This window comes from Parambassis ranga, chromosome 9, assembly GCF_900634625.1.
Source record: "Parambassis ranga chromosome 9, fParRan2.1, whole genome shotgun sequence".
In the NCBI taxonomy this organism is placed as follows: domain Eukaryota; kingdom Metazoa; phylum Chordata; class Actinopteri; family Ambassidae; genus Parambassis; species Parambassis ranga.
In genome coordinates this window covers 12,391,451-12,418,563 of record NC_041030.1, presented here as the reverse complement: position 1 = coordinate 12,418,563, position 27,113 = coordinate 12,391,451, and the positions used below count along the sequence as shown (strand labels likewise).

General features: G+C 40.6%; 1 protein-coding gene across 1 annotated transcript in view; it reads right to left on the bottom strand.

Annotated features, from left to right (window-relative positions):
- Positions 1-26,303, bottom strand: part of grid2 (glutamate receptor, ionotropic, delta 2) — a 410,745-nt gene extending 384,442 nt beyond the window's left edge. Inside the window, exon 1 of the mRNA XM_028414582.1 lies at positions 26,216-26,303. Coding sequence (XP_028270383.1) covers positions 26,216-26,303 — 88 coding nt within the window. The remainder of the gene's footprint in view (positions 1-26,215) is intronic.
- Positions 26,304-27,113: the final 810 nt, after the last annotated feature.

Below are 27,113 nucleotides of genomic sequence, written 5' to 3'. Positions count from 1 at the left end.
GTGTGTGTGTCTGTATGATATGGTGTCTGTTTTTATGTTTTCTTTTATTGGATGACTATATTTAGCTGTGAAGTTTCATTTTCAGTGGACTCTTCTAAAAGAATTATCTGCTGTCATTGCAATTCTCTATGGAGTGTGAAGACCGTATAAAACATTTGATCCCCACAGAGACACACACAAACATGCACACACACACACACACACACAGCTGAGGTGGTCAATCGTACCACTTAAAATTAACACACACCCTGGACAGCGCTGCAAATACAACTTCACCTTTTCTTTACAGATAACGTGACATGAGCAAACAAATGATAACCCTTAAATAAGATCAGTGCCTGCGTTACTGTGAAAGTCAATTGGCAAACAAAATAAACAGCAACCTTCCGCTGCTGTTTGGGCGATGAAAACCACTTATGAAAACAACTTGTATCAATGTGCCAGATTTGCAGTATATGCTTACAATGACATAAAGCGCAGACATGCCCCACTTACTGTGCAGCATATTCAGTCCTACATCAATTTTTCTCAACTGCCACTGTACTGTTGCGATAAACGTTAAATCAATCTTTTCTGTTTTGTGTTGTTTGTTATGACACTTTCTCTCAGCTCACACCCAGCCTGCGTGGACCTCTGACACCTCACAAATGGAATTTTACTGAGAAAGCCGATCGGGTTGAAAGAGAAAAAAAGCAGAGATATATAGAAAGAATGACAAAGAGACACAGCATACAAAGGAAAAAGGCCATGGAGATTGAAGAAGAGGGTGAGGAGAAAGATATGACAAAGAAAGCAAGCAGGCAAAGAAAGCAGAGAGAAAGAGAACACAGCAGATGAAGGAGGGTGGAGGAAAAAAAACCCACAACAAAGAAAACAAATAGCTGATGTTGTGCTTACATTTCTGTCTCTCCATTTATCAACCTCTGGCATTCTCCCACAGTGATTAACTTTGTTCTCTAATGCTTTGTAGTTCTTCCTGTCAAAGAAGAATTTCCTTTTTTTATTGGGGAAAAACACAAGGTGATTTTGATGTGTTCCACCGGTGTTTGCCCAGAGCTGGCGACCTTGGCTTTGAAAATTATGCAGTTGAAAATCTTTGTAAAGTAAACAAGGGAGACTAACAGAGGAAGGGAATAAGCAAACAGATGCTTGAACATGACAGAGTTGCTGAATTGGGCTTTGGGAAAAAACACATACAGAAAAAAAAAACATTGACATGTTGAATATGCAAGTCTAATAGGGAGCGACTGTTCCACATGGATTCGCATACATATATGTATATCTGCTTACACCCACCAGAAACAAGCCCAAACACAAGCTAGATGTGAAAAAAGTACCTCAAATTTAAAAATATCTCCCTGCTATCAATATTAATCACTCCATTCTAAACCGAGACACGCTTTTTGCTCACACACAGATCAACACAGCAGAAAGAAGTGAATCTTGGGGTGGGATGGCATCCTGTAAAAAGAATGACAACAACACGTGAGAGGAAGAAAAAGGGGAGAAATGAAAAAACAGGGGTGTTGTGTTATACGTGCAGAAAAACAGGTTATAAGTAATTAATTACATTAAACAGGCTGGTCAGAAATGACACATGTCCCAGATATATGTGCCGTCTGACACTAAACACAAACAACAAAAGAGGAAGGGCCTGGAAAACGCAGCATCAAAAATAGAACACGCAGGCTGAACCAACCACACACCACTGTCCAGAACTTGTAGAAAGGGTAAAGGGCAAACGTCGCCATGGGGTAGGAGCATGTTGATTCTAAATATCTAGAAATGCCAGCTTACAACAGTCAGAGAGGGCATTCTAGTGCTGCAAATGGGCATTTCTCCAACACAAGAGGACACTCATATGGTCAGGTTTTGATCATGACTACATAATATGGACAGATTTTATATAATGAGCAACATAATTTAAGGCTGAAATGCTGTGATACGCTGATATCCGCAAGCAATAGATATTCATTAAACAGGTAATGAAATATTTGTAACAATACCTCCTGTGTTGTGTCTAGCTAAGAATAGGATCAGTATCAGGGACAATTCGGGCATTATTTAAAGGCTTATATCGACTAAAGTGGTCTACCTCAGTCTGCTGCTGTCACTGTGCCGCTCTGCTTAATGATTCAAGAGCTTGAAGCAAGGCAACTGGACTTATCTGAGTTCCTTGAAGACGTCTTGCTGCTTCATCAGTGCTGCTTGGAGGAGCAGCAGGCAAGCGGCAAGCCCTGCTTCAAGCTCTTGAATGAAAAATGACCTGGATGACTGAGAATCTTCATCGACATACTCTCCTTAATGAAGCAGCTTAACAATGCACACATTTCACTGCATATAAGACTAAAAATGATTTGTGCATGAGGGTCAGTGATCTCAGAAATAATGGATTCTGTAACCTTTTTCTTTATTATTAACAAAGTTTTCTCCTTATGCTCTACCGATGATAGGATATAATAACTGGACCTTTGGCTTGTGTGTGTGTGTGTGTGTGTGTTCTCTGCAGCCGACTGAAAAAAGTCACAATCGTCCTTTTTTTTTTATCAATAACTTTCTTATTAGCTTAATAGTTTTGAATCCAGGTCTTCATTATTTTGATAAATGAGCTCATGAAGAATAAGGTGTGTCACATTTACAAGGCTGCTGCTCCTATTTCAGTGTGCCAGATAGATATTTAATTAGCTTTTAGAGAGATGCCTAATATTAAAAGTCCTCAAATGCCTCTATGTGACCAACAATGTTAGTAATTCATAGTTAATCATTTCCATTAGGGTAAATTAATAAATAGAGTAAGTCTGAAGAGCCAATAATTGTGTTCCTTATTTTATTTTGGTCAACTTTTACTCACTATACTCTGAGCAAGAGGCCTGAATTCTTTCAGATTGTTCAGTTTTGTACTTTCCATGAGTCATGGGTTGTTTTTCTTCTCACCACTACTGGACATCTGCAGCACTGGGGTTTCCACCACTGCATGCTAACTCCTACTCTTGCTTATTTTAACTAAGGAGCGGATGATTCTTGAGTTCTTTTTTCAACGTCTTTCAACTCTGCCGGAGCTCGCCGTGTGACCATGGCAACCACAGAAGCTACAGTGAGGGCAATGAATGAGGGGCTGATTTGACTGTATCTTAATACAGTGAACAACATGACCTTGCAGCCACGGAAGAACAGACGACTCAATGCAAAACAAGTCTGACTAAAGACAACGACTAGAGCAGAGTATTGATTCGTATGGCTATGCTGTTTTTATTATGACATTTTTCTTGATTAAATCTATTAAGTATATTCTACATATGTTTTTAACTTCTTAACAGAAACTTGCAAACCCCGTCGGTTATTGACTTATGGCCTCTTCTTTGGTGTGAACCCCATTAAACAACAGTCCTGCAGTCAGTTTACTGATTCTGATTACAGGATTCGACAGCAGTCCGAGCACAAATCCAATTCAATTCACTTCAGTTGAGCTTGTATTGCTGGATGAGTAACTGTGGAGAGCTTTGAACTATATCTTCACTGAGGCAGCTAACTTATTTTCTCTTATATTGGTGCAATGAAAACTTCCTTTGTTATACTGCTCAACGGCTTAGACTGCACAGTAAACAAATAATGCCTAAAAACAATGCAATAAAACCAAAGACGTCAATTAATTCAAACAAGACCTCAAATGGGCACAAGTGCTAAAAGACCTGTGCATATTTAATTAAAATGATAATACTAACACTTAATATAAAAGAAAGGAAGATAAAAAGATATGTAGATTAACTAAAGATGGGAATGACAAGTATATCAGATAAAACAAAACAATTACAATAATAAAGTTTCTTTGAATTAGTTCTTTGAGAACATACAATAAAATAATAAATAATCTAGAAATAAACATGAATATAACCTAATTAAGTAAAAGCCAAGGTAAAAATGTAGGTCTGCAGTTCTCGTGGTTGCCATATTAACTTCCCACGCCCACAGACACACAGAGATGTGGCCAGAGAGACGTGCATATGACTGAAATATTGATCTCATGTTATGTTTTTTCCTGGGGAAGACAGAGAGTGATGTCTCATCACTGCTCTTGGACAGGTTGGAGGATTGCTCCATCTCAGAGGATGGAGCTGCCTCCCTGTTCATCGCTACCAGTATGCCAAGTGAGAATGTTCCAGCCAACTCCTTGATTTTAAACAGTGTTTTTATGCTTTACTACTAACTTGTTAATAGGCTTAAATCAGCACTGTAGATTCACTTATCAGGAGCTGGTATGTAGCAGATATGGAAGAGCCCCACACTATAGCTTTATAACTTCATCTGTTTGAATATTAATCTGTTAATGACTTATTCATTCTAATTGCCCTCAGTTCTGCTCAGATCTTTTTAACTCTCCTTTCTCGTTCCTCACTCTAAATTTATCTCCGTGTCTCACACCTCCTCATTCAGACACGTCTTTGCTTATTACAATAAATTAGCAGAACCCTCAGATTTTCTCATTAAGCAATCCTCCAAGGTCTCAACCTGTTTACACCCACCGGTCAGTAAACAAAGGGATGGAAAGGTGAAAGGACAAAGCTGCATTAGAGAGTATTATAATTAAATCCAAGACTGAGCAGTAAGCAAATCCCAGAAATATAAACGAACTGAAACTAAATGAAAGATTCTGTCCAACCTCCAGTACAAATGTATCACAAGGAGTTTCAGTCTGTAGATATATATTTCAGTGTATTTATTATATTTATACTTCCTTGTTGGTAAAACAGGTGAAATTTCAATCTGCAGACATCAGCAACAAACACTATACTGAAAGGCAATTTTGCTGTCAGACTGTGTCAGTGTGAAAGGCCACAGAGGCCTTTAACTCCTTTCATCACTAATGTTGAGTCTAATGGCCCCGAGCACAACTCCGCCTATCCTTTTCAAATGTCACTTTAAACCTCCTTTTCACTTGACACTGAATCACATTAGTTTGTTTAAGACATGCGCTGTAAATAAAAGGGGCAAATTATAATGACAGTATGTGTCTTACTGCTCACAATTCTTCTCACTCCTATTTACCCATCGTCCTATATCCACTTATTTAACCGCAGCGTTACACTTCTCTTCCATTTTACCTCATCCTTTTACAGTCTTTTCACCTCTTTCCCCGGCCCATCCACTCTCATCAAGCACCACTTCTGTTGGTTAGTCTGTTGTTCATCGGAAGCAACTTAATAAAACTACAAAGATGGATACAAAATATAATATACATAACTATAGCAAAGTATAACATGATTTTTGGTTTTATATTTACTTAAATTTTTGCTGGAATGCCAACAAATGTATGACTAAGAACGACATGCTGTGTATACTGGAGTTACTGACGTCGATTCATGACATCCCAAAGGATGCTGCATGAAAATTGTGGCTTGTTTCTCATCTTAAAAAAAAAACTTTGTCCAACATTGGCAAAGTATTTAAGACATCCCACTAATGTGCGTGTCCTCCTGCCCTGTGGCTCTTCTCAGTCCAATAGCAATGCCAGTTTTCTGTATATAATGCAGTTTTTGTAAAACAATGCCTCACAGACTCACATGTTATGGAATATGACAGCTCATCTTATCTGCATACTATGTCCAACATCAGCAAAATCCTACTTTCTGTTTCTCTCCCCTTTTATACATCCCCCCTCCTTTTTTTATTCAAGCTGTGGTTTAATTTCTTCCCTTCAACTCCTGGCTGAGTTTCATCGCTTTATTTATTAATGTTACCAAGAAATTCTCATGCAGCTCGCCATGTGGGTATTCCACAAAGAACAGAAGAAGAAAAAAAGTTTCCAATTAAAAAATTAAATTGGAGAAGTTTTCAAAATGATGAGGCAAGATTTGGATTGTTTCTGTTTATCTGGAGAACTGGCTTCATAAATGTCTTATGAATGTAATCAGCTGACAATAACAACTGTAAAAGCTGGTAAATTATCTCTGATGTCTCAATAGAGACAAAGAAAGGCCACATAGACATATGAGGCAAATTAGCACATTGTATTCTGTCATTGTTCCACTTCAGCTGTGTGACTCACATTTTCATAACATTCATTTTGGTGCAGTGATCTTGTGTTATATAATACTGTGGTATATTCTATTACTTTTCCTACATTGGCAGATTCTAGTAAACATGACTTTATCTACTATAATGACTGTAGTTAAGGATTACCAGGCTTTGTACTTGTTTGGTGTGTTGTGGTGCTATACATATTTTCATGCCTCTATCAACTGATGCATGAACTCACTGATCCATTTCAAAGAACTAACCCACTTCTTCACTGGACGATGGATCGGCATTCCTAAGAGAAGGCATACTGCAGTGGATCTTCTCCTGACAGTTCTATCTATTACCTTCATAAGAGAATGAGAGCATAACACTGTTTGATTGGCTTTATTTAATATCTAAAGCTTAGCTTTTTTTTTTTACCAATGGGCTGTGATTTCCCCACCCAGTTCTGAGCTTAATTTGAATGAGACAAGATAAATGTGAAGCTTGCCAACACAAATTGGCTTGTGATTAGATCACTCTCAGCATGCCATCCTTCTTCAAAATATACCAGAATTCTTTTTTTTTGATTAAGCTAATGTGAACAGAAAGTTCTAAACTTCTGTCTAAACCACAACACAGACAGAAAAAGACTCATTTCATCACCAAGTCTGCAAGGAAAAGACAAGGAGAAGAAAGAGAACCATGAAAAACAAAACAATTTGCAGACGGCGATTGCATTTCAGTCATGTTCTCCGCTGACCACAGATTGACCCTACCAAAGACACCATCAGACAGACGGACACTAACGAAGAAGTCAGAAGTTATCTCGAGAACTTGCTGCCTCATTGTTCATTTGCGGCTTTTCCTTTCTCTCCGCTTTGTTTCCTTTTTACTGCATCTCCCCGTTTCAGCTCTTTACTTTTTCAGTCTCTTTCATAAGAAATCAGAAAAAGACATTGTATTTTCTGGTAATGGAAAATGCACCTTGTACTTCACATAATCTCTTTGGTCTGAAGGAACTGAAGGATAAAATTCAAAGCTCTCTGCTCTTCTTTTAGTTTAGGTGGCATTTTAGGTCAGTGAGAAATCCAGAGAGAAAAAAAAGTTTCATTTTGAAAATACATACATGAGGATTTATAGAAGGTGAGAGTAATGTACTGAATAGGCATACCACACCTATGATGCCACTTCATAGTAAGGTATGAAGGCAATATAATTATTGTGTGAAGCTCTATGCACGTCTATTCAGAAGCATAAACAGCACAGACCTGTCACTTAATGTGGATACAGCCCAAATTATCCATAATTTTAGGTCTTAAACAGATGAAAACAGAAGTGTCATGGGAACAAGGACAAATATGTTAATGTGACCCGTGATACCTGGTTCTTTCAAATGAAAAGCTGACATTCAAACACGTAGGGTGTGATAAAAGAGTTATGGCAGCAGCCTCTAAATGATGATTCAATCCTGTGGTGCTTGTATCGTTTATCATGAGTGGTCAAGTAAGGCAGATCAAGCTGGCTCTTTTCATCACACTTGATGCCAAAGACAGGCGCCAGCAGCACCTAGTCTGTATTTTGGCAAAGCAGGTAACTGACAACACCTCATCAGCTCCCATTAATATCCTGCCAAGAGACAGATGAAGGGAGATACTTACCAGCTACATGACACTGCTGTACCTACTGGCACTAGTGGAGTGCTGCTAGTAACATTCTACCGAACAGCTTTCGAGGTCACCCAGAATGAGTCATACATGGAAATAGTAAAACCTAAAACAGTGTGCAATACATTTAAAATATCTTAAGTTTTCATTTAATTACATGTTAGATGATTACGATTACGTGATTTCAGACTCGATCGGAATCGGATGTTGCCTCCCGATCAGGACTCGGATATATATTTATTAGGGCTCTCAAATTTAACTCCTTCTGTGCAGGGTGGCTCTGTGTCATGTAATGTAGGGGTATGACAGTTGCTTTTGGTGCGAGAGGTCCTGGGTTCGAGGTGTTGATGAGCTCCTGCGTGTCTTAAATCACCTAGCGTGGCGCTCTCGACACACACACACACAGGTTTTGCTGCCTTTATAGAGAATCTTGAAAGTATCGGATCGAGACTCGGTATCGGCAGATAATCAAAATCAAATGACTCGGACTCGAGGGCAAAAAAAATGGGGACATCCCTAGTTTGGATGACAGCTCATCTGCACCCTGTACTTAATATCACACCTGAAATAGAAGCATATCTATTTGCTATGACACAAAGTTCAATCAAGAGTGGCCTTCTTTCCTCCTGCTTCTTCCTTCTAACATATTCTGTTGTTTTCTTATTGAGCTCTGTGTTTGTGTCTCTTCTGCAGCACTGAGACGCTGTTTAATCTCACACATTATACCATTAGGGTGGTTTATTGCATCTCAGATCACAGACAGGCATAAATGTGAATGTTGTGCCAGGCAGTGTCAGTATAAAATATGTGGACCCGCCGCCCATTCTCAAGCGTTAAAGCAAAGAAATTCTTCATTCATATGTCGTATGGTCAGCAGTGCATTTCGCTGCGGGAAGGAGAGTCAGCTGTGAAACAGTGTTGAGTCACAGTTTTTTTGAATGAAGAAGAAAACCAATTTTTTTTTTTTTTGGTCCATAAATGTCAAGAAGCCCTGCAAACCTGGATGGAAATCATGCCACTGAAATCTAATTACTAACCCAACAGTGACACAAAATCATAGCTGAATCGTTGCTTTGCTGAGTATTTTCACCAAAGGCAACCACTGATATGAGATAACGGTCCTGAAAGCACATGTACTCTACTATTCCTGTCTCCCCCTGCCGAAGGCATTCCCCTAAGACTACAGTCACTATCCATTGCGTAATGACTTGAAAAAGTATGCACGTAAACCAATAACATCCAACTACATGTCTCAAAGCCCAGCACAAACATGCTGCTGCTCCTCAGAATAAAGTGCATACCATGTACTCAGTTTGGCTGTCAGGGATAACATCTTTCTCATTCTCCTCGAGCTGCACCCTGATGGCTAAATCCTCTCAGTATCTGCAGTTTAACATGACAGCTGTTACTAAAACTTAAAGTTTTCTTGGCATAATTTCCCACTTTGTCTGTAATGTTGAAATGGACAGAAGCTCCATAAATACAGCACAAGAACAGAGTCTAGAATCCAATTTCTAAATTCTAAACCAAAGAGACACATTTCTAAGCCTTTCTTTATAAAATGGTGTCTTTAGCATGATGTGGGATGTAGAAGGTCATTACCAGCATTTGCTGCTAATTCTTGTCAACTTGACAATGAGTCAAATTCAAACTGCTGCATCAACAGCTCTCTGACAACTTGGATGAAATGTGAATGAGGTCAAATCAAATAAACCCTGTGCAGACTACATAATTAGCTGCTGTTGAGCAACTTCCCACTGGAATGTATAATGTTGGCTCACTTTTTACATTAACCTCTTAGTGCTTCTGTTTTGCTCTCATAAAGGCAGCATGTAAGTAGCGCTGTCATTCAACCCAACCCCACACCACCCACACAGGAACCCAGGGCCCATTACACAGCTTTCTCCCTTACTCTTCATCATATATTCGCACACCTAGGCTGCATGACAGATACATATGCACACGCACACACACATAAAAGCACCAGTCTATACCTGATGCTTTTTATAGTAACCACTGTCAGCACATGCTAGCCCACAACAAATATAAGCATGCTGTGCAGAGTGTTGCATACTGAGGTGACCCTCAGAGTGTTCACACATACAGTACGGGAGCATGCATGCAGGCCTGATTTGGTTTGACTGCACAGTAATGTGCTGGGGTTAGATGGCTGTCCAGTGAGCATAACCTTCGGCAACTACACGGAGATGGAAAAATAAGACTGTCTGTTTTCATATTCTGCGGAGCTGCTGAGCTGCACAGCCAGACAGGACAGCCTACAACGGTAGTACAGTGTGTCTGTGGTGCATAAACAGCTGACTGCCAAGCTTTACCACTTGCAGTATGTGCTGTACATACGATATGCACATTTAGACAGACACCGATGTAACACTTCCACATACACAAGCATTTGAAATTACACTTGCTTGAAATAATATAATTGACCGCCCATTTTATTTTGTTTTGGGAATTCAGTGCTGCAAATGCAGGATTTTCCATAAAGCTGTATTAAGCCTTGATATACGGTCCTCCTAAATTGTGTTAAACTAATGCCATAATCTACCTGAGGCCTTCTCACAAAAAATGCCCATACAGTAACTACAATGCATGCAAAAATAAGGGTAAAGTAAATTTACTTTATATCTCTATTATGTTGTCAAAAGTTAATTCCACTTTAATTCTGTTTCTTTACTTGTGGTTTTTAGCCTCGATACATACTAATCCACTCTTGCTCTCTCACTACTAAACCTTTCCTGAATTACAGCATTGTCCTATTGTGCATGTCCTGCTCTAAGCTCTGCTAACTCCTTTAAATGTGAGTGTATGTGTGCCAGTTTGTCCTGTGTATGTGTGACAGCATGCACTATAGTTTCTGGATAATGACAGATAGATGATTTGGGAATGGAACACAAATCGGAGTGACCTTTCTTCATAACCATTTATATGTGGAGAAAAAAAGGAAAAAACGCCCACTCATGTTCTCTGTAGCACACACACACACAAATACACACAGGTCACCGGAAATCAGTGGAATTAATAGGACCAAAAACAACAATATCCTGACGATTAGAGCTGGGACCTTCAGACTAAAGAGGATTTTCAGCTTAACTTTTTAAGATTTAGCTACAAGACTTATGCTCAGGACCACAGTGTAATTGAATAAGACATTTGCATAAGGATTACCAGTAGTGAGTTCTAATTCTTTTTATTTAATACAGCAAAGAGATATTTTCAGTCAAGTGAATAATGGTTATAAATAAAAGGAAAACAAGTGCACTCTCTCACTGTGATGTGCTAAGAAGGGTCAAGACAGCAGGCAAAATAAAGAGATTCAAATTCCCCTCATCCAGCATGCATGGCCCTTACATTAAAGACCTTTGAAATGGAGCTGTATCAGGAGTGATTCTAAGTTGTTCAGATGAGGTTACGCTCCCTAAAACATCATATTATTTCTAATTTTGTTGAGAATATCTGCACAAGGACAGGCTGGAGGAAGGCAGATGTAAGGAAAAAATAATAAATGCAACTGCATTAGTTAAATATAGATTTGAAGCCAATGTGAGTGGAAACAAACAATGACCTACCCTTTATTAAATCAGAAAAAATGTGTATTTATTATCCAACAAACTGAAGCAATAAATAATGAAATAGTTTCAATAGTTTGGTACTTTGAACGGCCTCTTCTCTATTTCACACCCAATAAATAGTTCCTCATCTGGATGCTACATTAAACAGAGAGACTTAGTCAAGTTGCAGAGTGGTACCACTGTGACGAAGATGAAGGGACTGATCAGTCTGCATTAACATTTGAGCTGAAAGACAAACACACTCATATGTGTGAAGGAGAGATAGACAACAGATCTTCTCATCATTCACTCATGTAGCATCGCCAGCTAGCATTAGCAAGGTTTGCATGAACTGAGACGAAACTCAAGAAATTCATCTTATCTAACCAGCCAGACATTGTTAATATGTTTTTGATGATGGAGATTAATGACAATGGTCTATAACAGCATTGGGAAAAACATACATCTTAGATACAACCTAGACGGAGGAATGATTTTCCTGCAAGTGGAGCTTAAGGCCTAAATGTAAACAGGAACAAATGTCTCATATTTAGTCTGTTTATTCCTAAAATATCACACGATACCATGATGTGCCTGTGTAGGTTGATAAAAAAATGTCCAGTAAAAGATCCAGTAATCTGCAAATGTTCAATAATTTAATATAATACTTTAATTGCACTGAAGGTACCGGAAAGAATTACCAATCACTCACTCATCCAGACATTCTAAAATTCAAGCAACCCTTTTACATTGTTTTCAGAACCTGTTTAACTGATACAAAGGAGAAAACATTATTTATTTTCTCCATATTGACACAGATTGTTTTCCACATGTGCTCTTGGGGAAAAAGAAGTCAACTGTAGTAGTTTAAGTAAAAATACAAAAATAGGACTGTATTATTCTAGGTACTATCTGTCACAGCACTTTTTTAAATCTGTATTGAGTACTGGTGTTAGAGATTGTACTGTTATATTCTTTCACGCAGAACGCAGTTCATAATAAAAAGATTCAGAGGAGGCAATAACTCAACACTGCTTTCAGTGCAGACTTCCTTGGCTTACTGTATAAATGAGTACAGATGAGAAAACTTCTCTCTGAAAAGATTTCAGTACTGTGTATTTATGAAGCCAGTAAGTACAATTCACCTCATATATTCACTGTGAACAATGAAAAAGAGCCCCAGAAATACAATGAACAAAAGGATATAAGCTTGATAAAAGGGGTGGGGGTGGGGTAAAAAGAAGAGAAGTAAGCAGAAAGAGGTGACAAAAAGAGCCAGAGAGCTGTCCACAGACAGACAGGTTCTAATGATGCTGTCTCTGTAAGTGATTCCACTGTGCACAAAGTAATGGGGGAGCTCAAGTGTACTGTGAAGTAAGACTTTTCTTCTAAGGGTTATAGTTTGGAATGACAAGGGAAATATCTCTGTGACACTGAAACAGAGACCAATGTCCTATGAATAAAGGGGTATCACACACAGGACATGAGCATACACCTTTAAAAACAGAATTTAATTTCAACAAATATTCTGTTGTTGTCTGACCCATGATCCTGACAATTTTTATTTTAAAAAGAAATAAGAAGAAAGAAAGAGATAAGAAAGAAATATCAGGCTTACATAGGAATTAATTGCCTTTGTATCGACTGGTACACAAGTTACAATACAAAAGTGTCAAAAAACACGACACACAAACTAGCCAGATGTTTTTGCTATGAAATAACATACTCGTTACTAATTTTGACTATGCATCCAACATAAAGTCATGTCTTTTCAATGTGCTCATATTTAAACATGCTTCAGAGTATGCAACGTTTCCATAAATTTATGTTAGCCTGAAAAAAATACACAGAGACTGATCTGGGACAGACATTTGTATTCAATACAGACGGTATTTTACATATCTCAGAGCCCTTTGAAGTGATGACAGGTGAAAAGTTCATGGCTTATGTTTGAAAACTCAAACATTCAAAAGGAGTTACCCAGTTAAAAAGCTGACTTTTTCCATTAATAAGACAAAATTCAACTCTTAAGGTCCATCACATGGAAAACAGTGACCCATGTCCCAGGAGCTGACCTAAAGTGACCTAACATTCAGCCCCTTTAATCAGGATGCTGTAAGTATTACACTGACTGTGTAATCAGCACAAAAAATGCAGCCATAATCAATATGCTAACCTCCTTGCTACCAGTCCCTGTGGCATTCCTTGCTGTAAATAACAATTACGTTAGTATTCGACCTGCTTGAGGATACACATTTGTAAGCCATTATAAAGCTGTGAGTTATGTCACATTAGGGGCATCTGTAGATTTATTAAGAGATGCACACAAGAGCTATACATGCACTCAGAACAGCATGGAGGTGGGAAAACACCTGTTGCTTTATATAGATTTTTTTGTTTTTTAAAGGACGATTAGATGCAGGTTAGACAGCGCAAACAAACGGGCATATAAACCCTGATCACATTCTTATCATGTAGTGCTCTTAGACAGTAACAGTAGAAGATGGTGGGTCGGTCATTCAGTCTCGCATATTTATTATTTCCTAATGCTGTGTGCACAGCATGTGGTGTCTGAATAAATCATTTCACAGGACAGCTTTTTAGCCCGAGGATCACTGTTAATGCAAAGAACTGTGTGCTGATCTGCACGGATGCATAGACTATGGCTGTAGTAAACAAAGAGGAGCGTACAGTCCATTCACCGGGGGTGCACAGGCTGAACTTTTATAACCCAGCGATGAGCAAAAAAAAAAAAAAAAAATGTTGAGATATATTCAAATTCTATCCTCCTTGCTGCCTCAACAGGTGGACTTTGTCTTTTATTACCTTGCTCAAACCAGACAACAGCACAGACTATAAACCTAATGTGTAATTTATCTAGGATGACATGCTGCATCGAATAGTATCTCTGAGATTTACATTTTTATGTCCTTTTCTGTTACAGGAATGCCACACTGCATGTCGCACTGAAGCCTTTACAGTAGATTCTCGGTGTTTAACAGCCCCATAATCAAAGCAGGAAAATACAGGACACACAGCACAACCAGTGAAATTACACATTATAGAGAAGAAGCATGTTTACACTTATTTCTGTATTGAAATACTCTCCATACATCTTTTGTGACACCAGTAACATATTCACATTGCTAAGGTGCTACCAAGTGACTTATATCCGCTGACGTACACACACAGGTGGCCTGGCTAGGTTGAGCCCTCAGCCTCTCGGCTGCACTGAAAGATTCTGTTTATGTGACAAAAGCTGCCTAAGTCCAGCCTCTACCAGGAACATATCTGACTTGTTGCCGGCAATGTGAACCAAGCTCATGCCCTGCTCATAGCAATGAGCCCAGCCCCCAACAAGATACCTCAGGGAACTGGAAAGGGAAAGGGATCACATGTGCACTGGTTGGGCCCATGGCTTCTTAAGGATCTTAGCAAGGGTACAGAGCTGGTCCAGTGTTCCATGGCAAGAACTGAACCAATGTTGTTGCTCTTGAATCTGAAATTCAGCTATCAACTGGACTCACCTGTCCAGCACGCCTTGCATAGACCTTACGAGGGAGGCTGAGGAGCGTGACACTCCTGCATTTAGAACACACCCTCCAGTCACCCTTCTTATAAAGGGGAACCACCACCCAGGTCTGCTAGTCCAAAGGCACTGAACCCATTGTCCATGCTTGCAATGTTGCAGAGGTTTGCCAGCCAAGACAGCCCCGCAACATCCAGGGCTTTAAAAACCCCAGGGTGGACCTCATCCGCTACACCAGGGCCCCGCCAGCCTGTAGCTTGGATCTGAAGTGAGTCATCTATGAAGTTGTATTGCTTTAGAGGACGTGTGAGTCGAGTCAGGCTATTCCAGCAATGATAGACACGCACCTGATTTAACACAGGAAGACGATGTGCATGATCCACCATCAGTACAAGTTCTCACCTTCTCCCTCACTTCTGATTAAAAAGCTAAATTTATTTCTGAAATTAATAATAATACACAGGTCTAAACTGGAATCATTACAGAAATAATAAGTAGTGCTTTTCTTTAAATCCTAACGTGGAACTGAAGAGGCCAGTTTCATGTCTGCACACAGATATGAAATTTTAGAATACTAAAAAAAATAAAATGCCAGCCATATGCAAATATCTGCTCCTACTGAACCCTCCCACTCTTTTTGTTGATTTTTCTTCCCATACCCTTAAGGAACACAAGACTGAAAGCTACAATCCAGATGGGCACATGCAGGCAGCTTTGTGACATGTTGCCAAGTGTGTCAGACAAACAAACAAACAGCGCATTACAATTCCATGACAGTGATTAGCAAAGTGTTTAACACCTCTCAGTTCCGATGCCTGTTTCTGTAATCACTGACAGCATATTAAACATCAAGGGGGAGGTCGAGATGAAAAGGAGAGGGGGGAGAGATGGAGGGAGGGGAAACAGGGGAGGAGGAGGAGGAGGGGCACTCACTATAAGAGGAAGACACAGTACAGGTATAGAAAAAAAAAACAGCGTGACTTAAGCCTAAGGTTATTGTGTCACATGAAAATATTTCCTTAAATTCAATCAGACAAAGCAGAACTAATGTAAGGGCGGCATTCTGATGTTAAAAGTGAGATTTAGAAAACTTCAGCCAAGGTGAACAATTTCACTCATGACTAAGCAAGACACTAAAGGGTAAATGACAATACAACCAACCCTAACTCATTTGAAATGCACTACAAGTGCTGCAGCTGTTCTAGTCATACTACCGGATGGCCTCTTCAGTCAATGTTCCATGCTTGGTAACCTTTGAAAATGGTGCCGGATGCGTTTTTATAACGGGTCCCAGCAGAGGGACCTCCAGGGCGAAACGGGTGAGGTGCAAGCAAAGAGCAGGTCAAAGGGTGGACCTGGTAAAAGTGAGGGGAGCAGCATGAGAGAGTGATTCAGACAGGGAGGTCTCACTTCCACTGTCTCCATCATTGGCTCATGATTGAGGCAAAAGAGTAAAATGAAAGGAAATGTTTGAAACAGTAGACACAACCCTGTACATTTGATATTCATTTAGTGTGTGTGTGTGTGATGAGAAGAAATTACACAACAAATATTCCACAGGCACATGAGCACATGTGCACATATAACCACACTGTGGATTTACTATACCAAATGTGATCACAGAGCAAACCTAAATCCCAGATTAGCCACAGCAGTGAGCTGCATCTGGAGTTAGTAGGTCCTAATTTGATTTCAACACAGTTATGATTTCGACTTTGTTATTTATTCTCTTGCTGTGACCGTTTGTGTTTGTAGTTCTGGCTGGTGATTTTTGCAGTAAATAAATACAGTGTTTGCTCAGGTGAAGCTGCAAGCACACATAAAGGCCACTTTTAATGAGACAAATTATTCTGTCATCACAAAGACAATGGACTACAAAAAGATGTTTTTTTCATACTTAATGTGTTTAACAAGACGTATCAGTTCTTCTTGCTTCATATGCTTTATATTTACATTACATAGTTCACATGGTTTAATCTTAAATAGCAGCCAAACAAACCCTGTAAATATGTATTTGTTTCTCTTCCTTTAACACTTTAATCCATCTTTTGTGCTTTAAATGATAATCAATAGTAATTCAGCAATGCTGAATGTTTTTTCTCTCCTTTATAAATGATCAATTTCTTTCTGTATACATAAAAATGATGACCGTGGGAGTACTTTGAAAAATAATGGGCAAAAATGGCCATTAAACAAAGAAAATTGGGAAAAAAGCACACAACCTACAAGTATATGGCTATCCATCTCCATGCTTCACTGTTCACTGATTCATTTACAGCCGAATGAAGCAGGGAATGTTCCTTGGATTCAAAAGTGTCATATGTGTGCGTGTGTTAGTATGCAGATTGTTTTGTGACAGTGAGGGAATACTTCTTGTGTGGCCTCCTTTCCATAAAATAGGCTGACAAGCACATGGTATGCATGCATGCACAATGCAGAATAAACTTGCCAATGCCATGCTTTCTGCTTTATAGAGCTATGTAAAGACTGGGGAAATAATTCAGAGTACAGTAAGTCACAGCCAGGAAATTAGGTTAATCGTTACATAGGCAATAAAACACACACACATAAATATGGACACACACCCATTCTGACATGTGCCTATATGCACAGTGTGTGGTCTGAATGTGTGCTTAAAGGCACTTACAGGTGGGGTGGGAGAAAAACCAAGTAAGAGCCAGATTTTGAAAATACACACACGCCTCCTTTTCTCGGAGCTCATCCTGAAGCCATGCCTCCTAATCACAGGGATGCGCATTACGTGTTCACTGAAGACGAATGTTGGGTGTCGAGTACAGCAACCAGCAGCAGTCAAAACTGCAGCTACAGCACTCAGGTTATGTCTAAGGCACCCATGTTAGCCATGATGCTACTCTGTCTTTACTTTAAATGTTGTCCTCAGCACATTATTTTGTTCGGCCACTGTTCCTACATAGACAGCTAGCTGCCTGTCAGTTTATATTATTGATGAACTCCTGCAAAGCTAAAATAAACAAGGGTAAATATGCTACACAACCAGTTAGCATTGAATGTTTATTATGAATCTTCAGGGCATTTCGTTGTTTATGTTTGTGTACAGAGCAGTCTCTGCTCCCTACAGATATTTAGCTACCTCACATCACCTGCTCTGCTTTAGTCTGAACACCAATGATCAGATGTAGAACGATGATGTTGTGGACAACCTGGTGACTGGTGCATCTCAATACTGACACACAAAGGAGGGCATCCCCCACATGAACCTGACCTGTTATTTCTTCAGGTTCCAACATGTTTGGTGCTTCTGTTCTTTTCTGTTGATCACACACAAGTCTGTTCACTGAAGAAATCATTAAACATTTAATGTCTTACATTTGTTATTTTAAAATGCTGCACAAATAATGAAAACCAGATACTGTATGTTGGCAACAGTTTCAGGAATTAAAGAAAATAAATTACAATAGAACAAAAACGGTAATTAATTATCACATGCTGTCCTCTGGCATGTGAGGACTGGTTGGTGCAGGCCAGCAGGTGTAAAGGTGCAGCGTCTGGTCATTATAAAATCACAGAGCTGTGGAAAGAATATCACAATTATATAATGTGCAGTAATTACAGCAAGACATAAAGAGTGCACTAGTGAAACTGAACAATGATGATAGCAAATCATCTGACAGAAGATGCTGCTCTGCTCTCCTTCAGCAGAGCTAAGGACACAGCTACAATGCAGCATGTTGAGCAGCACCGATGTGACCGTGATAATGACCATCGAAAGGAACAGAGCCTTTTAGCATGTTAGCAAACTTAGCCTGCTGAAACCTGATAGCGACACTAGCAACTCCGTTTGCTTTAACAACTTCAGCTCAACAAGTAACTGAATGCTGGTTAAACTGGCTACGCAGTGATGGAAAATAATCAAATATTGTAAAAACAAAAACTCACACACGATCAGCCTACCTGTCCAGAAGAAACGTGGCCACCACAGCATCACTTTGTAGCCGGTTCTGCATAAATTGTGCCAGCGCTGAAAAGTTGTTTGATAACTACTCTTGTTTTACATCTTTCTGCTCAAGCCTTTTTCTAGTTTTTCTTATCCGACTTGCTGGTAGTGTCTCTGCCATCTTGCAATGATTTTGTGTTGAACTTTCTGTTCACGTGCATGCAGTGCAGGCAGAGAGTGACAAGCCAGCCAATAGTTCCATACAGGGTCCACCAGGAGGACTGGATGATTTCTTATCGCTTCCACAGATGCTTAATATTTTTTGTTTTGATGCGAAACGGTCTAATCTGTTGCTATTAAAGGTTGGGTAGGAGATTTGATTCTGATGCACTTTTTCTTAAATTAGTGTAACTTTTCTTTTCAGTCCGATAACAACCAATTAGTTCAGCAGTTTCGCATTAAAACAAAGAATATTAATCATCTGTGGAAGCTATAAAAAGCTAAAAACATTAGCCAATTCTCCAGGACGACTCTGCACAGAGTATTGGCTGGTTGTCACTCTCTTTCTGCTCTGCACGCACCAGAGAGGTACGTGCATGATGGCCGAAGTCACAGACCGCAGCTCGTCTTCAGGTAATGCGCGTCCATGTGATTGGGAGGCGGGGTGAGCTCAGAGAGAAAGGGGCGTGTGTTTACTTTCGAAATCTGGCTGATACTCACTGAGTTTTCAAAATCTCCTACCCTACCTTTAAAGTGTAAAGAGAAGTTACAATAATTTAACAAAAAATGTATCAGAATCAAATTTCCTACCCCACCTTTAATGCTCACAAACATTGTCTGGGATCTTCATACGGATACAGTACGTACATTAAAAATCCTTGCATGCACATTTAGGGCACCTTCTGCCTCAGCAAGACACAACGCAGATTGCTGGAAGGTTAAAATGGTATTTTTGTCTACAGACAGACAGTGACCATGAAACATCACGCCAGAGAGGCAGAAAGAGAAAGAAAGAAAGGAACGAACACACACACACACAGAGAGAGAGAGAGAGAGAGAGAGAGAGAGAATAGGGCAGCTGTAAATATTCAGGCTATTTTAACTATAGCAGTACAGAATGCAGGAGCAAGGACGTTCACATCCACATATAGTACAATATGTGTGTAGACTGTAGCACAGAAATGTAGAAAGTGATGTTAGTACTGAGGCCCTAAAAAGACAAGCTTCTCTCATTATTACAATGATTACACAAGACTACTTCACTCTCCCTGAAGAAGACTCACTGCATACAAATTTTGCTACTCTACAGAGTTTCACTGTTTGTTCAACATATTTGTATTTTCCTCATCTCTGAATAATAACAAATACTTGTGTGATGATTGTCTTAGTATGAGACAGTGAAGCTCCATTGCTGCATGTATGAACCCCCCTCCGCTATTCTGCTTTTGAAATAACAATAAATCACCATGCTGGTAAGGTACTGGATGTGTCATACAGTGAGCAGCTGCAAACTGGTGTTACATGACCTTTTTAACTTCACTTAAACTCTGGAATTTAACCAATTCTGGAACTATTTCAGGTTTTACTGTATTGCATTATTCAGAAAACCCTAGATGAACCTGCATCCACATACTGGCCTCAGCCATGTGATAGCAGAATCAGTACTTTTAAAGGGTGCCCATGAAAACCAATTAGTGCCAAGTTGTGGGCATATGTTAGAGATAAAGACAGAGCATGAGTCATGTCTCCTTCACCCCCTCAGCAGTGTGTAGAAACACATTTTAATGGTTGCCACAGAAAAGTGCTGACATGGTTATGAACTGTAGAAGCTACTGTATGAGGCACATTCTACAGCAAGTTTGGAAAAAACGTGAAAATGTGGTCAGACCACAACATGGAGAGGAAAGAGCCAGAACAAGAGCATTTTTTTAATATTTTGTGTGTCTGTGTGTGTAATGTTCATGTATGCTTCTGTGCTCACAGCAGTGGTTTAAGTCAATCTCCACAAAAAGCAAGCTGACACTTGTTCTGGTGGGTGAACAACAACGGTTTTTGTCCTCAGAAGACTTTAAGCGTGTGTCGACTAGATAAACCCATAACGTGCAATACAATCATCCAGGAACAAGGGCCTGTGTTGTACAAGTCCTTTCCCAGGCCATCTGGTCTGTTCTACCTGCATCACTGACTGATGCGGTGAGATGAAGCACCTTCAGCTGAGCTGGCATGTCTCTCCTCGCCTGCATCTGCAGTCAGCCTTAGACAAGTAATCATACTTCTTCTCACAGCTACCTGTCAGTCCATCTCAACTTCAGAAACACGCACACATTCTCTCTTTCCGTCTCTGTGGCCTGGTTAAGGGCTGTGCCTCAGTGACCAGGTACAGACGTCAGAGCAGCTGTCTGTCTCTTTTCTTTCACAAGAGGATGCGTAACGTTCTCAGATATCACACGAGCTCACAGATAGCAGACGCACCTCTGTGAATCACATTCACATACACATAAAACACAAGGGTGCATGCACGCAGATATATTAGGTGCTAAATCTTCCCAGTCAAAGATAGCATGGACCAGCGCATCTGTCAACATTCAGATCTATAACTCAAAAGCTGTGCGGCATTTTAACATGCCTGCCTGAATTGGTGCAAATTAAAATACATGTGCGTGCACACACACACACACACAAACAAAGGGACAATGTGAAGGAGGAAGTGGTGTTGACAGCTGTGAAAGTTGTAAACAAAGCCGGACAGGAACAGCCATTCACATGTTTAGAAATCCCTTCTCAGAGGAAAAGACTCAAACGGTGAAAGAAGAACCAGGACATATACCCCCCAAATGTCTCCACCCAACAATTCAGGGAAACCTGAATCATTGAGTCATTCAGGTCTTTCCACTAAAGGACTGAGCCTTCAAATGCAAATCAAATTCAAATGCAAGATGAACAGATTCAAGTCTCTATATTGATCATTTCCTCTCCATCTCATTTTTTTGTCTTGTTTTTCATGTAACTTGAATCAGTTTCACCAAAACAAAGTTAAACATGGTTGATTGTGTGATGCATATAAATCCACTGTTTTATTTTTTTTTTTTTTTTTTTTTTTATTTTAGATACTATAATCCCAGAGGGAAATTATTTACGGCTGCTGCCAAGCAGTGTCATACAATGACTAGCAAGGCGTGCCACAGGCTAGGGTGAAGTGTCTTGCCCAAGAACACACAACAGTGACTAGGGAGGAGTTGGGATCGAACCACCAACCTTCCAGTTACTAGACAACCCTGCTATACCACTGCGCCACTGTTGTCCCCAATGATGCCAAATCAGTGATTCTGACAAACTCCAAAAAAAGATCTACATTTTAATCTCAATTGTTATGGCAAAATCTTATTTTCCATCCCACAGAAATGCGGCCAAGTTATGCAGTCGAGACAGTACTGGGCAACTGGGCAAAAAAAGGACTAAGCTCCAGTAATTAGTCTAAAGTCACGTACGCTGAGCCAATTAACACAAAATATACAACCGAAATCCTAAGAACTAAACTGAGCTAAAACAAGAGTCCTGCAACAGAGCTCTGATCTCCCCGTTTTAGTCTGGGATTATAAAAGCCTAAAATCTACAGCAGAACTCTGAAAGTGTTTTGAGGAGAAACGGGACACATTAGAAATGGTTGCACATTTAAGAGCATCCTAACCTTATTCTCATTGCCAAAAACATTTGCACAGCTCAAGGTACAGCAGGACAAATCTGGTAAACAGCACTGTATGGCTGTTAAAGGTACATATAACAACATGAGAAAGAAAAGCAAACTAATGTCCAAAACATGATTTAATGACACCGCTGAGTGAGAGGAGCCAGCATCTTTACCTCATCTGTGATGCATGATGAGCCAGTGGATGCACTCTGACACGCTGTCTGGCTAAAAACCAGAGACTCCAAAGTGAGGACTTAATTTAGCAGCAAGAATCACCAGGATTTTCTAATGAGTCAAGAAAACACACAAACACGCATACATCTGTGCTTCTTGTGTGTACATCTCGCTTTCCTCCAACGCATGCAGAATCCATAGGAACTGCACTCATAAAGCAAAGAGCCATTGCCATGCAGAACACGATGCAGTGAGGGCCAAGAGGCAAGCGGACTCCCCCCCCTTCCCCCCCTTATCCTCCTGCATGCTGATCATTAGGGAGACAAAGTGGGAGAGAGACAGAGAAAGAGAGAAAGAAGGAGAGAGACGGGTGAGGCAGCAGTGCCAGCTCCAAGGCAGCTCAATCACATTTAATGCCTGGACAGAGCAAGATGAAAACGTCTGCCGGTCACTGCTGCTAATATCACCAAAATAATGGCAACTCTGTTATAGGGTGATGGCTTATAAAGCTAAAAATGTTGTAGGATGACAACACTGTCTTTGACGTCTTTTACTTTTTTTAGAAAAGTAAAAGACAGGCAAAGATATATATATATATATATATATATATATATATATATCTTTGCCTGTCTATCGCTCCCTCACTCCCCCCTCATTCCATCTTTAACAGCAACAAAGAGATTAAAGAGGGATTACTTCTGACATGTCAATGTGATGCGTCTACTGGGTATAGTACTTTTTCCCCTTCTCATGCAGTCCTAAGTCAATATGATACACACAAACACACACACTGTATGAGTAATAGAGCGAAATAAATTCTACGCTTGCAAAATGCTAAACTGTGACATGAAGAAACTCCTGAGTGTGGCTTTCTTGAAACAATACAACTCTTTGTGAGGAGACAATGATAACAAACTGTAACATACCACCCTGCCCTGTACTTGTGTCCACTATATCCATACCCCTATTTATCTGCTGTTTTCAAAGTCGACTGAAAAAGCAGGGATAAGAAAGGGTTAGCTGAGGAAAGGTAGGTAGGTGTGTGTGTGTGTGTGTAAGAGAGAGAAAGAAAGAGTGAGAAAACAGAAGTATTGTTTTGGGGGGCGATAACCTTTTGTTGTGATTCAAAGTACTTGCGGCTAGCAGGGAAATGAACTATTGATTAGAAATAAGATGGAGAGGAGAGGGAGAGAGAGAGAGAGAGAGAGAGAGAGAGAGAGAGAGAGAGAGAGAGAGAGAGAGAGAGAGAAAGAGAGAGAGAGAAAGAGAGAGAGAGAGAGAGCAGAACAAAAACAGACACAGTGACTAAAATCACACCAGCCAGCCAGCCAACTAACCACCCACACCAATCCTTTGTCCTCACACACAGGGGCACATGTGTGTGTGTGAGTGTGTGTGTGTGTGTGTGTGTGAGTGTGTGTGTATGTGTTTAAATGGAGTTGTAACTAACCAGCAACAATCCCAGTCAACCAATAAACTGCACACTGACCCCACTGTCTATTCTACTAATTGGAAACCACTCACATGAGCAGTAGCTGAGCTTTCTCATTACTCATGTCACAGAACAACATAGGGTGGTGTACAGACACATGTGATTTGTATTGTGTTGCAAACCATCTGATCTATTGAGACTGTTTGGAGATTACATGTATAAAAAACACTGATAAATATGAAACTGCTTACATATATATTCATTCATCTTACTATTGAGTATATAGACCATATGTGTCATTTTTGATGGACCAACTGAACTTCTTACTGCATTAAATTGCAGACTTGTAGCAGAGCTTATGTAAACATACCGTGCTGCAGATATCCCCATTTCTTTCTTACTCTTTAATTAATATCTTCTTCCTAGCCAAGAGTGTCAGTCAGTGGTAAAAAAACATATTTTTAGGGATTCATGAGCAAATACACAGGGGAATGTTTTAGATACTTTTTGCGAGTGTAAATCACTCAAATTCATCCAGGAGCATGAAGCCAGTGAGACACCAGCTCCATAAGCCGCTCTACAGATCCTGTTAGCCTAGATATACAGAGTACAGACCAGTAACTGTACATCCAGAGAACCTTGACCCAGTTTCAGTAGCTGACAAGTGCAGCTAGCCTACATAGATCCCTGTCTTAGTAAGCCTGGCAATGTGTCATATTGAAGAGGTTTTAGTCTAACGCTCTTATCTAAAGAAACTTACAGGTGGTGAGCAGGTGAAGTTTCAGAGTCTAGCTGTGAGACACTTGCAGAACATGAGTCTGCTGCTGTGATCAAACCATCCAGTCGTAGGGTGATCTGTCAAACCAGTGGATTACACTGCCTCCCGTGTAGGACCGGACCCACAGCCTACATCCCTTAGGGATGAAGCTGCATCACATGTTACTGCGCTAATACCCTCATCAGTTATGCTACTGTAGTGTAATCAAATGAGCACTGTAAACAGGAATCCACAACAAGTGGGAAGACATTCAGTTCGGATCACCATCATCATGTACTTCCTGTTGTCAGTGAATTGAAGAGCATGCCATCTTAACCAAATCTCATTCATTGTGGCTGTTGTAAGTCTGATTCGAGGCATCAGCTTGGTCTACAGCCCAGAGAGGACCCTGAACTGATCCAGCTCTTGGCAAACTGTGTTCAGAATAGCCAAACTGGCTTAGGGTCAGCTTTGTAATTCATCTTGCCAAGGTCTAAATGGATCAAACAGGTCAGCCTTCTCTGTCTCTGGCAGCATGGTTCAAATCTTGACCATGCAATGGGGTCAAAAAGCAGTTCAACACGGACAGGTGCTTATCTTCCTGCTGGTGTCCGTGCGCGTTTGGGTGCGCGTCACTCTCTCTCACACACACACAGCCCTCTCTCTCTCTCTCTCTCTAGTCTATCACCCATTCGAGGCCCTGGAGTTGTGCAGCGATTATGTGTGCCCACCACCACCTCGCGTCCTCATCTCATCCTGCAAGGCACGCTCTCCACTGTCATCCCTCCTCCCCCTCCCCCTCCCACTGTGTCTCCCCCAACCTATAGCTGGAGACTGAGGTGCCGCTACAGCGACTGAAAGAGTAGTCTCCTTATGTCGGAATCACACTTAACACAACAGTGCCACACCATGCCAGTGGTGGAGGAAGGCAGGAAAGACGTTAAGAGATATAACCTTTTCCTTTTTTCCCCTGCTGGCACTGCGGTAGCTCGCGGAGGAAGGTGGTAATGCCATTGTGCTTCAGGAAAATCTATAAGTAGAAAATTTGCTGCCATTCAGGATAATCCCTCAGCCATGCAGGGCAACAACATCCTGAACCACCTGTTTTCTCGCGCATCCTGTGCCCACATAGACACGGTTAATGTGGAATTTAAGATGCTGCATATGTGTTGGATGTAGTTGACGGTCGGGAGTTTTTAAATTAATCGTTCGATTATTCCACTAATTCCACCACTAATAAAAAGGAACAAAGCTTATACATGCAACAGAGGCGCAAAAATGCTTAAACTCTACTGTAAACTTCATCTGAAACGTTATGACGCATAACACCCAGATTATATTCATATAAAAGCCCACTTAGTGCCACAGTGCGTCAAAGAAACCTCCAGTGCTGTGATTTCAGCAGCGCCGCACATACAGGCTGAAACCTCCCGTCTGTTTCCTGAGGGACGCACAGAGAGCGGCGTTGTGGAGAAAAAGCGCAGTAACTTACCGATGTGGATGATCGAATCCGAGAGCGCCGACTTCCACTGCTGGCTCCAAAAAACGGCGACGAGCAACACAGCCGAGAGAACTTTCATTATGTCCAGAGATATGCCCCACCAAAATAAAAAAAAACTGAAAACGACAGCTCTCTGAGGGAGAGCGGACAGAGTTAAAATCCCGTGAAGCGAAGCTTTTTGATTTAGTCCATCTATGTGGTCAGAGAAATTCCCGGTGATCTCTGCCTTGATGTGTCCTCTTGGGGTTGGAGTGCAATGTTTGTCCGTAGATGCAATGAGGACGAGATTCCCGGGTCGTCATAGACTGGTACCCTGTTGAAATTCCTCCCAACATTAAATCATATTCTGAGCGAGTATAGGGACGCTGAGCCGCAGAGAAAACAAACCGCATCCAAACGCCGACGCGTTAAGGCGAGCTGTGGGGCTGGGGGATGTGGCCGCTCATTTAAAGGAATAAATCTGTAACCATGCGATAACGTGAGGGGAAACCTTGTTATCTTGAAAAGCGGGTCTTGTTATAATGACCCGAAATCCCCAAGCCTTTTAGACCTGGCGACGCAGTTTCCCCCCTGCACCAATCACCAAACCACCAGCAGCAGCAGCAGCCTCAGCGGACCAAGCCAACGGCCAAAACTTCCATTTCTCCCAAGGGTAAATTATTTTTCCCTTCACTTAGCCACTCTCTGAATATCACCACAGACGAACCCAGCAGTTGGAGGGAAAAGAAATGATGAAAAGCCTTGTCACATGGCATTGCCACGGAGAGATACCATATTCCGAAAATTGTCTGTAGCTTCCAGTGGAGATGAGAGACAGACCGGCTTGGAGAGGGTTTTTATAACGTGTAATGACAGGGAGCTCCGAAACCGCTGCTCTGCTCTGTGTCGG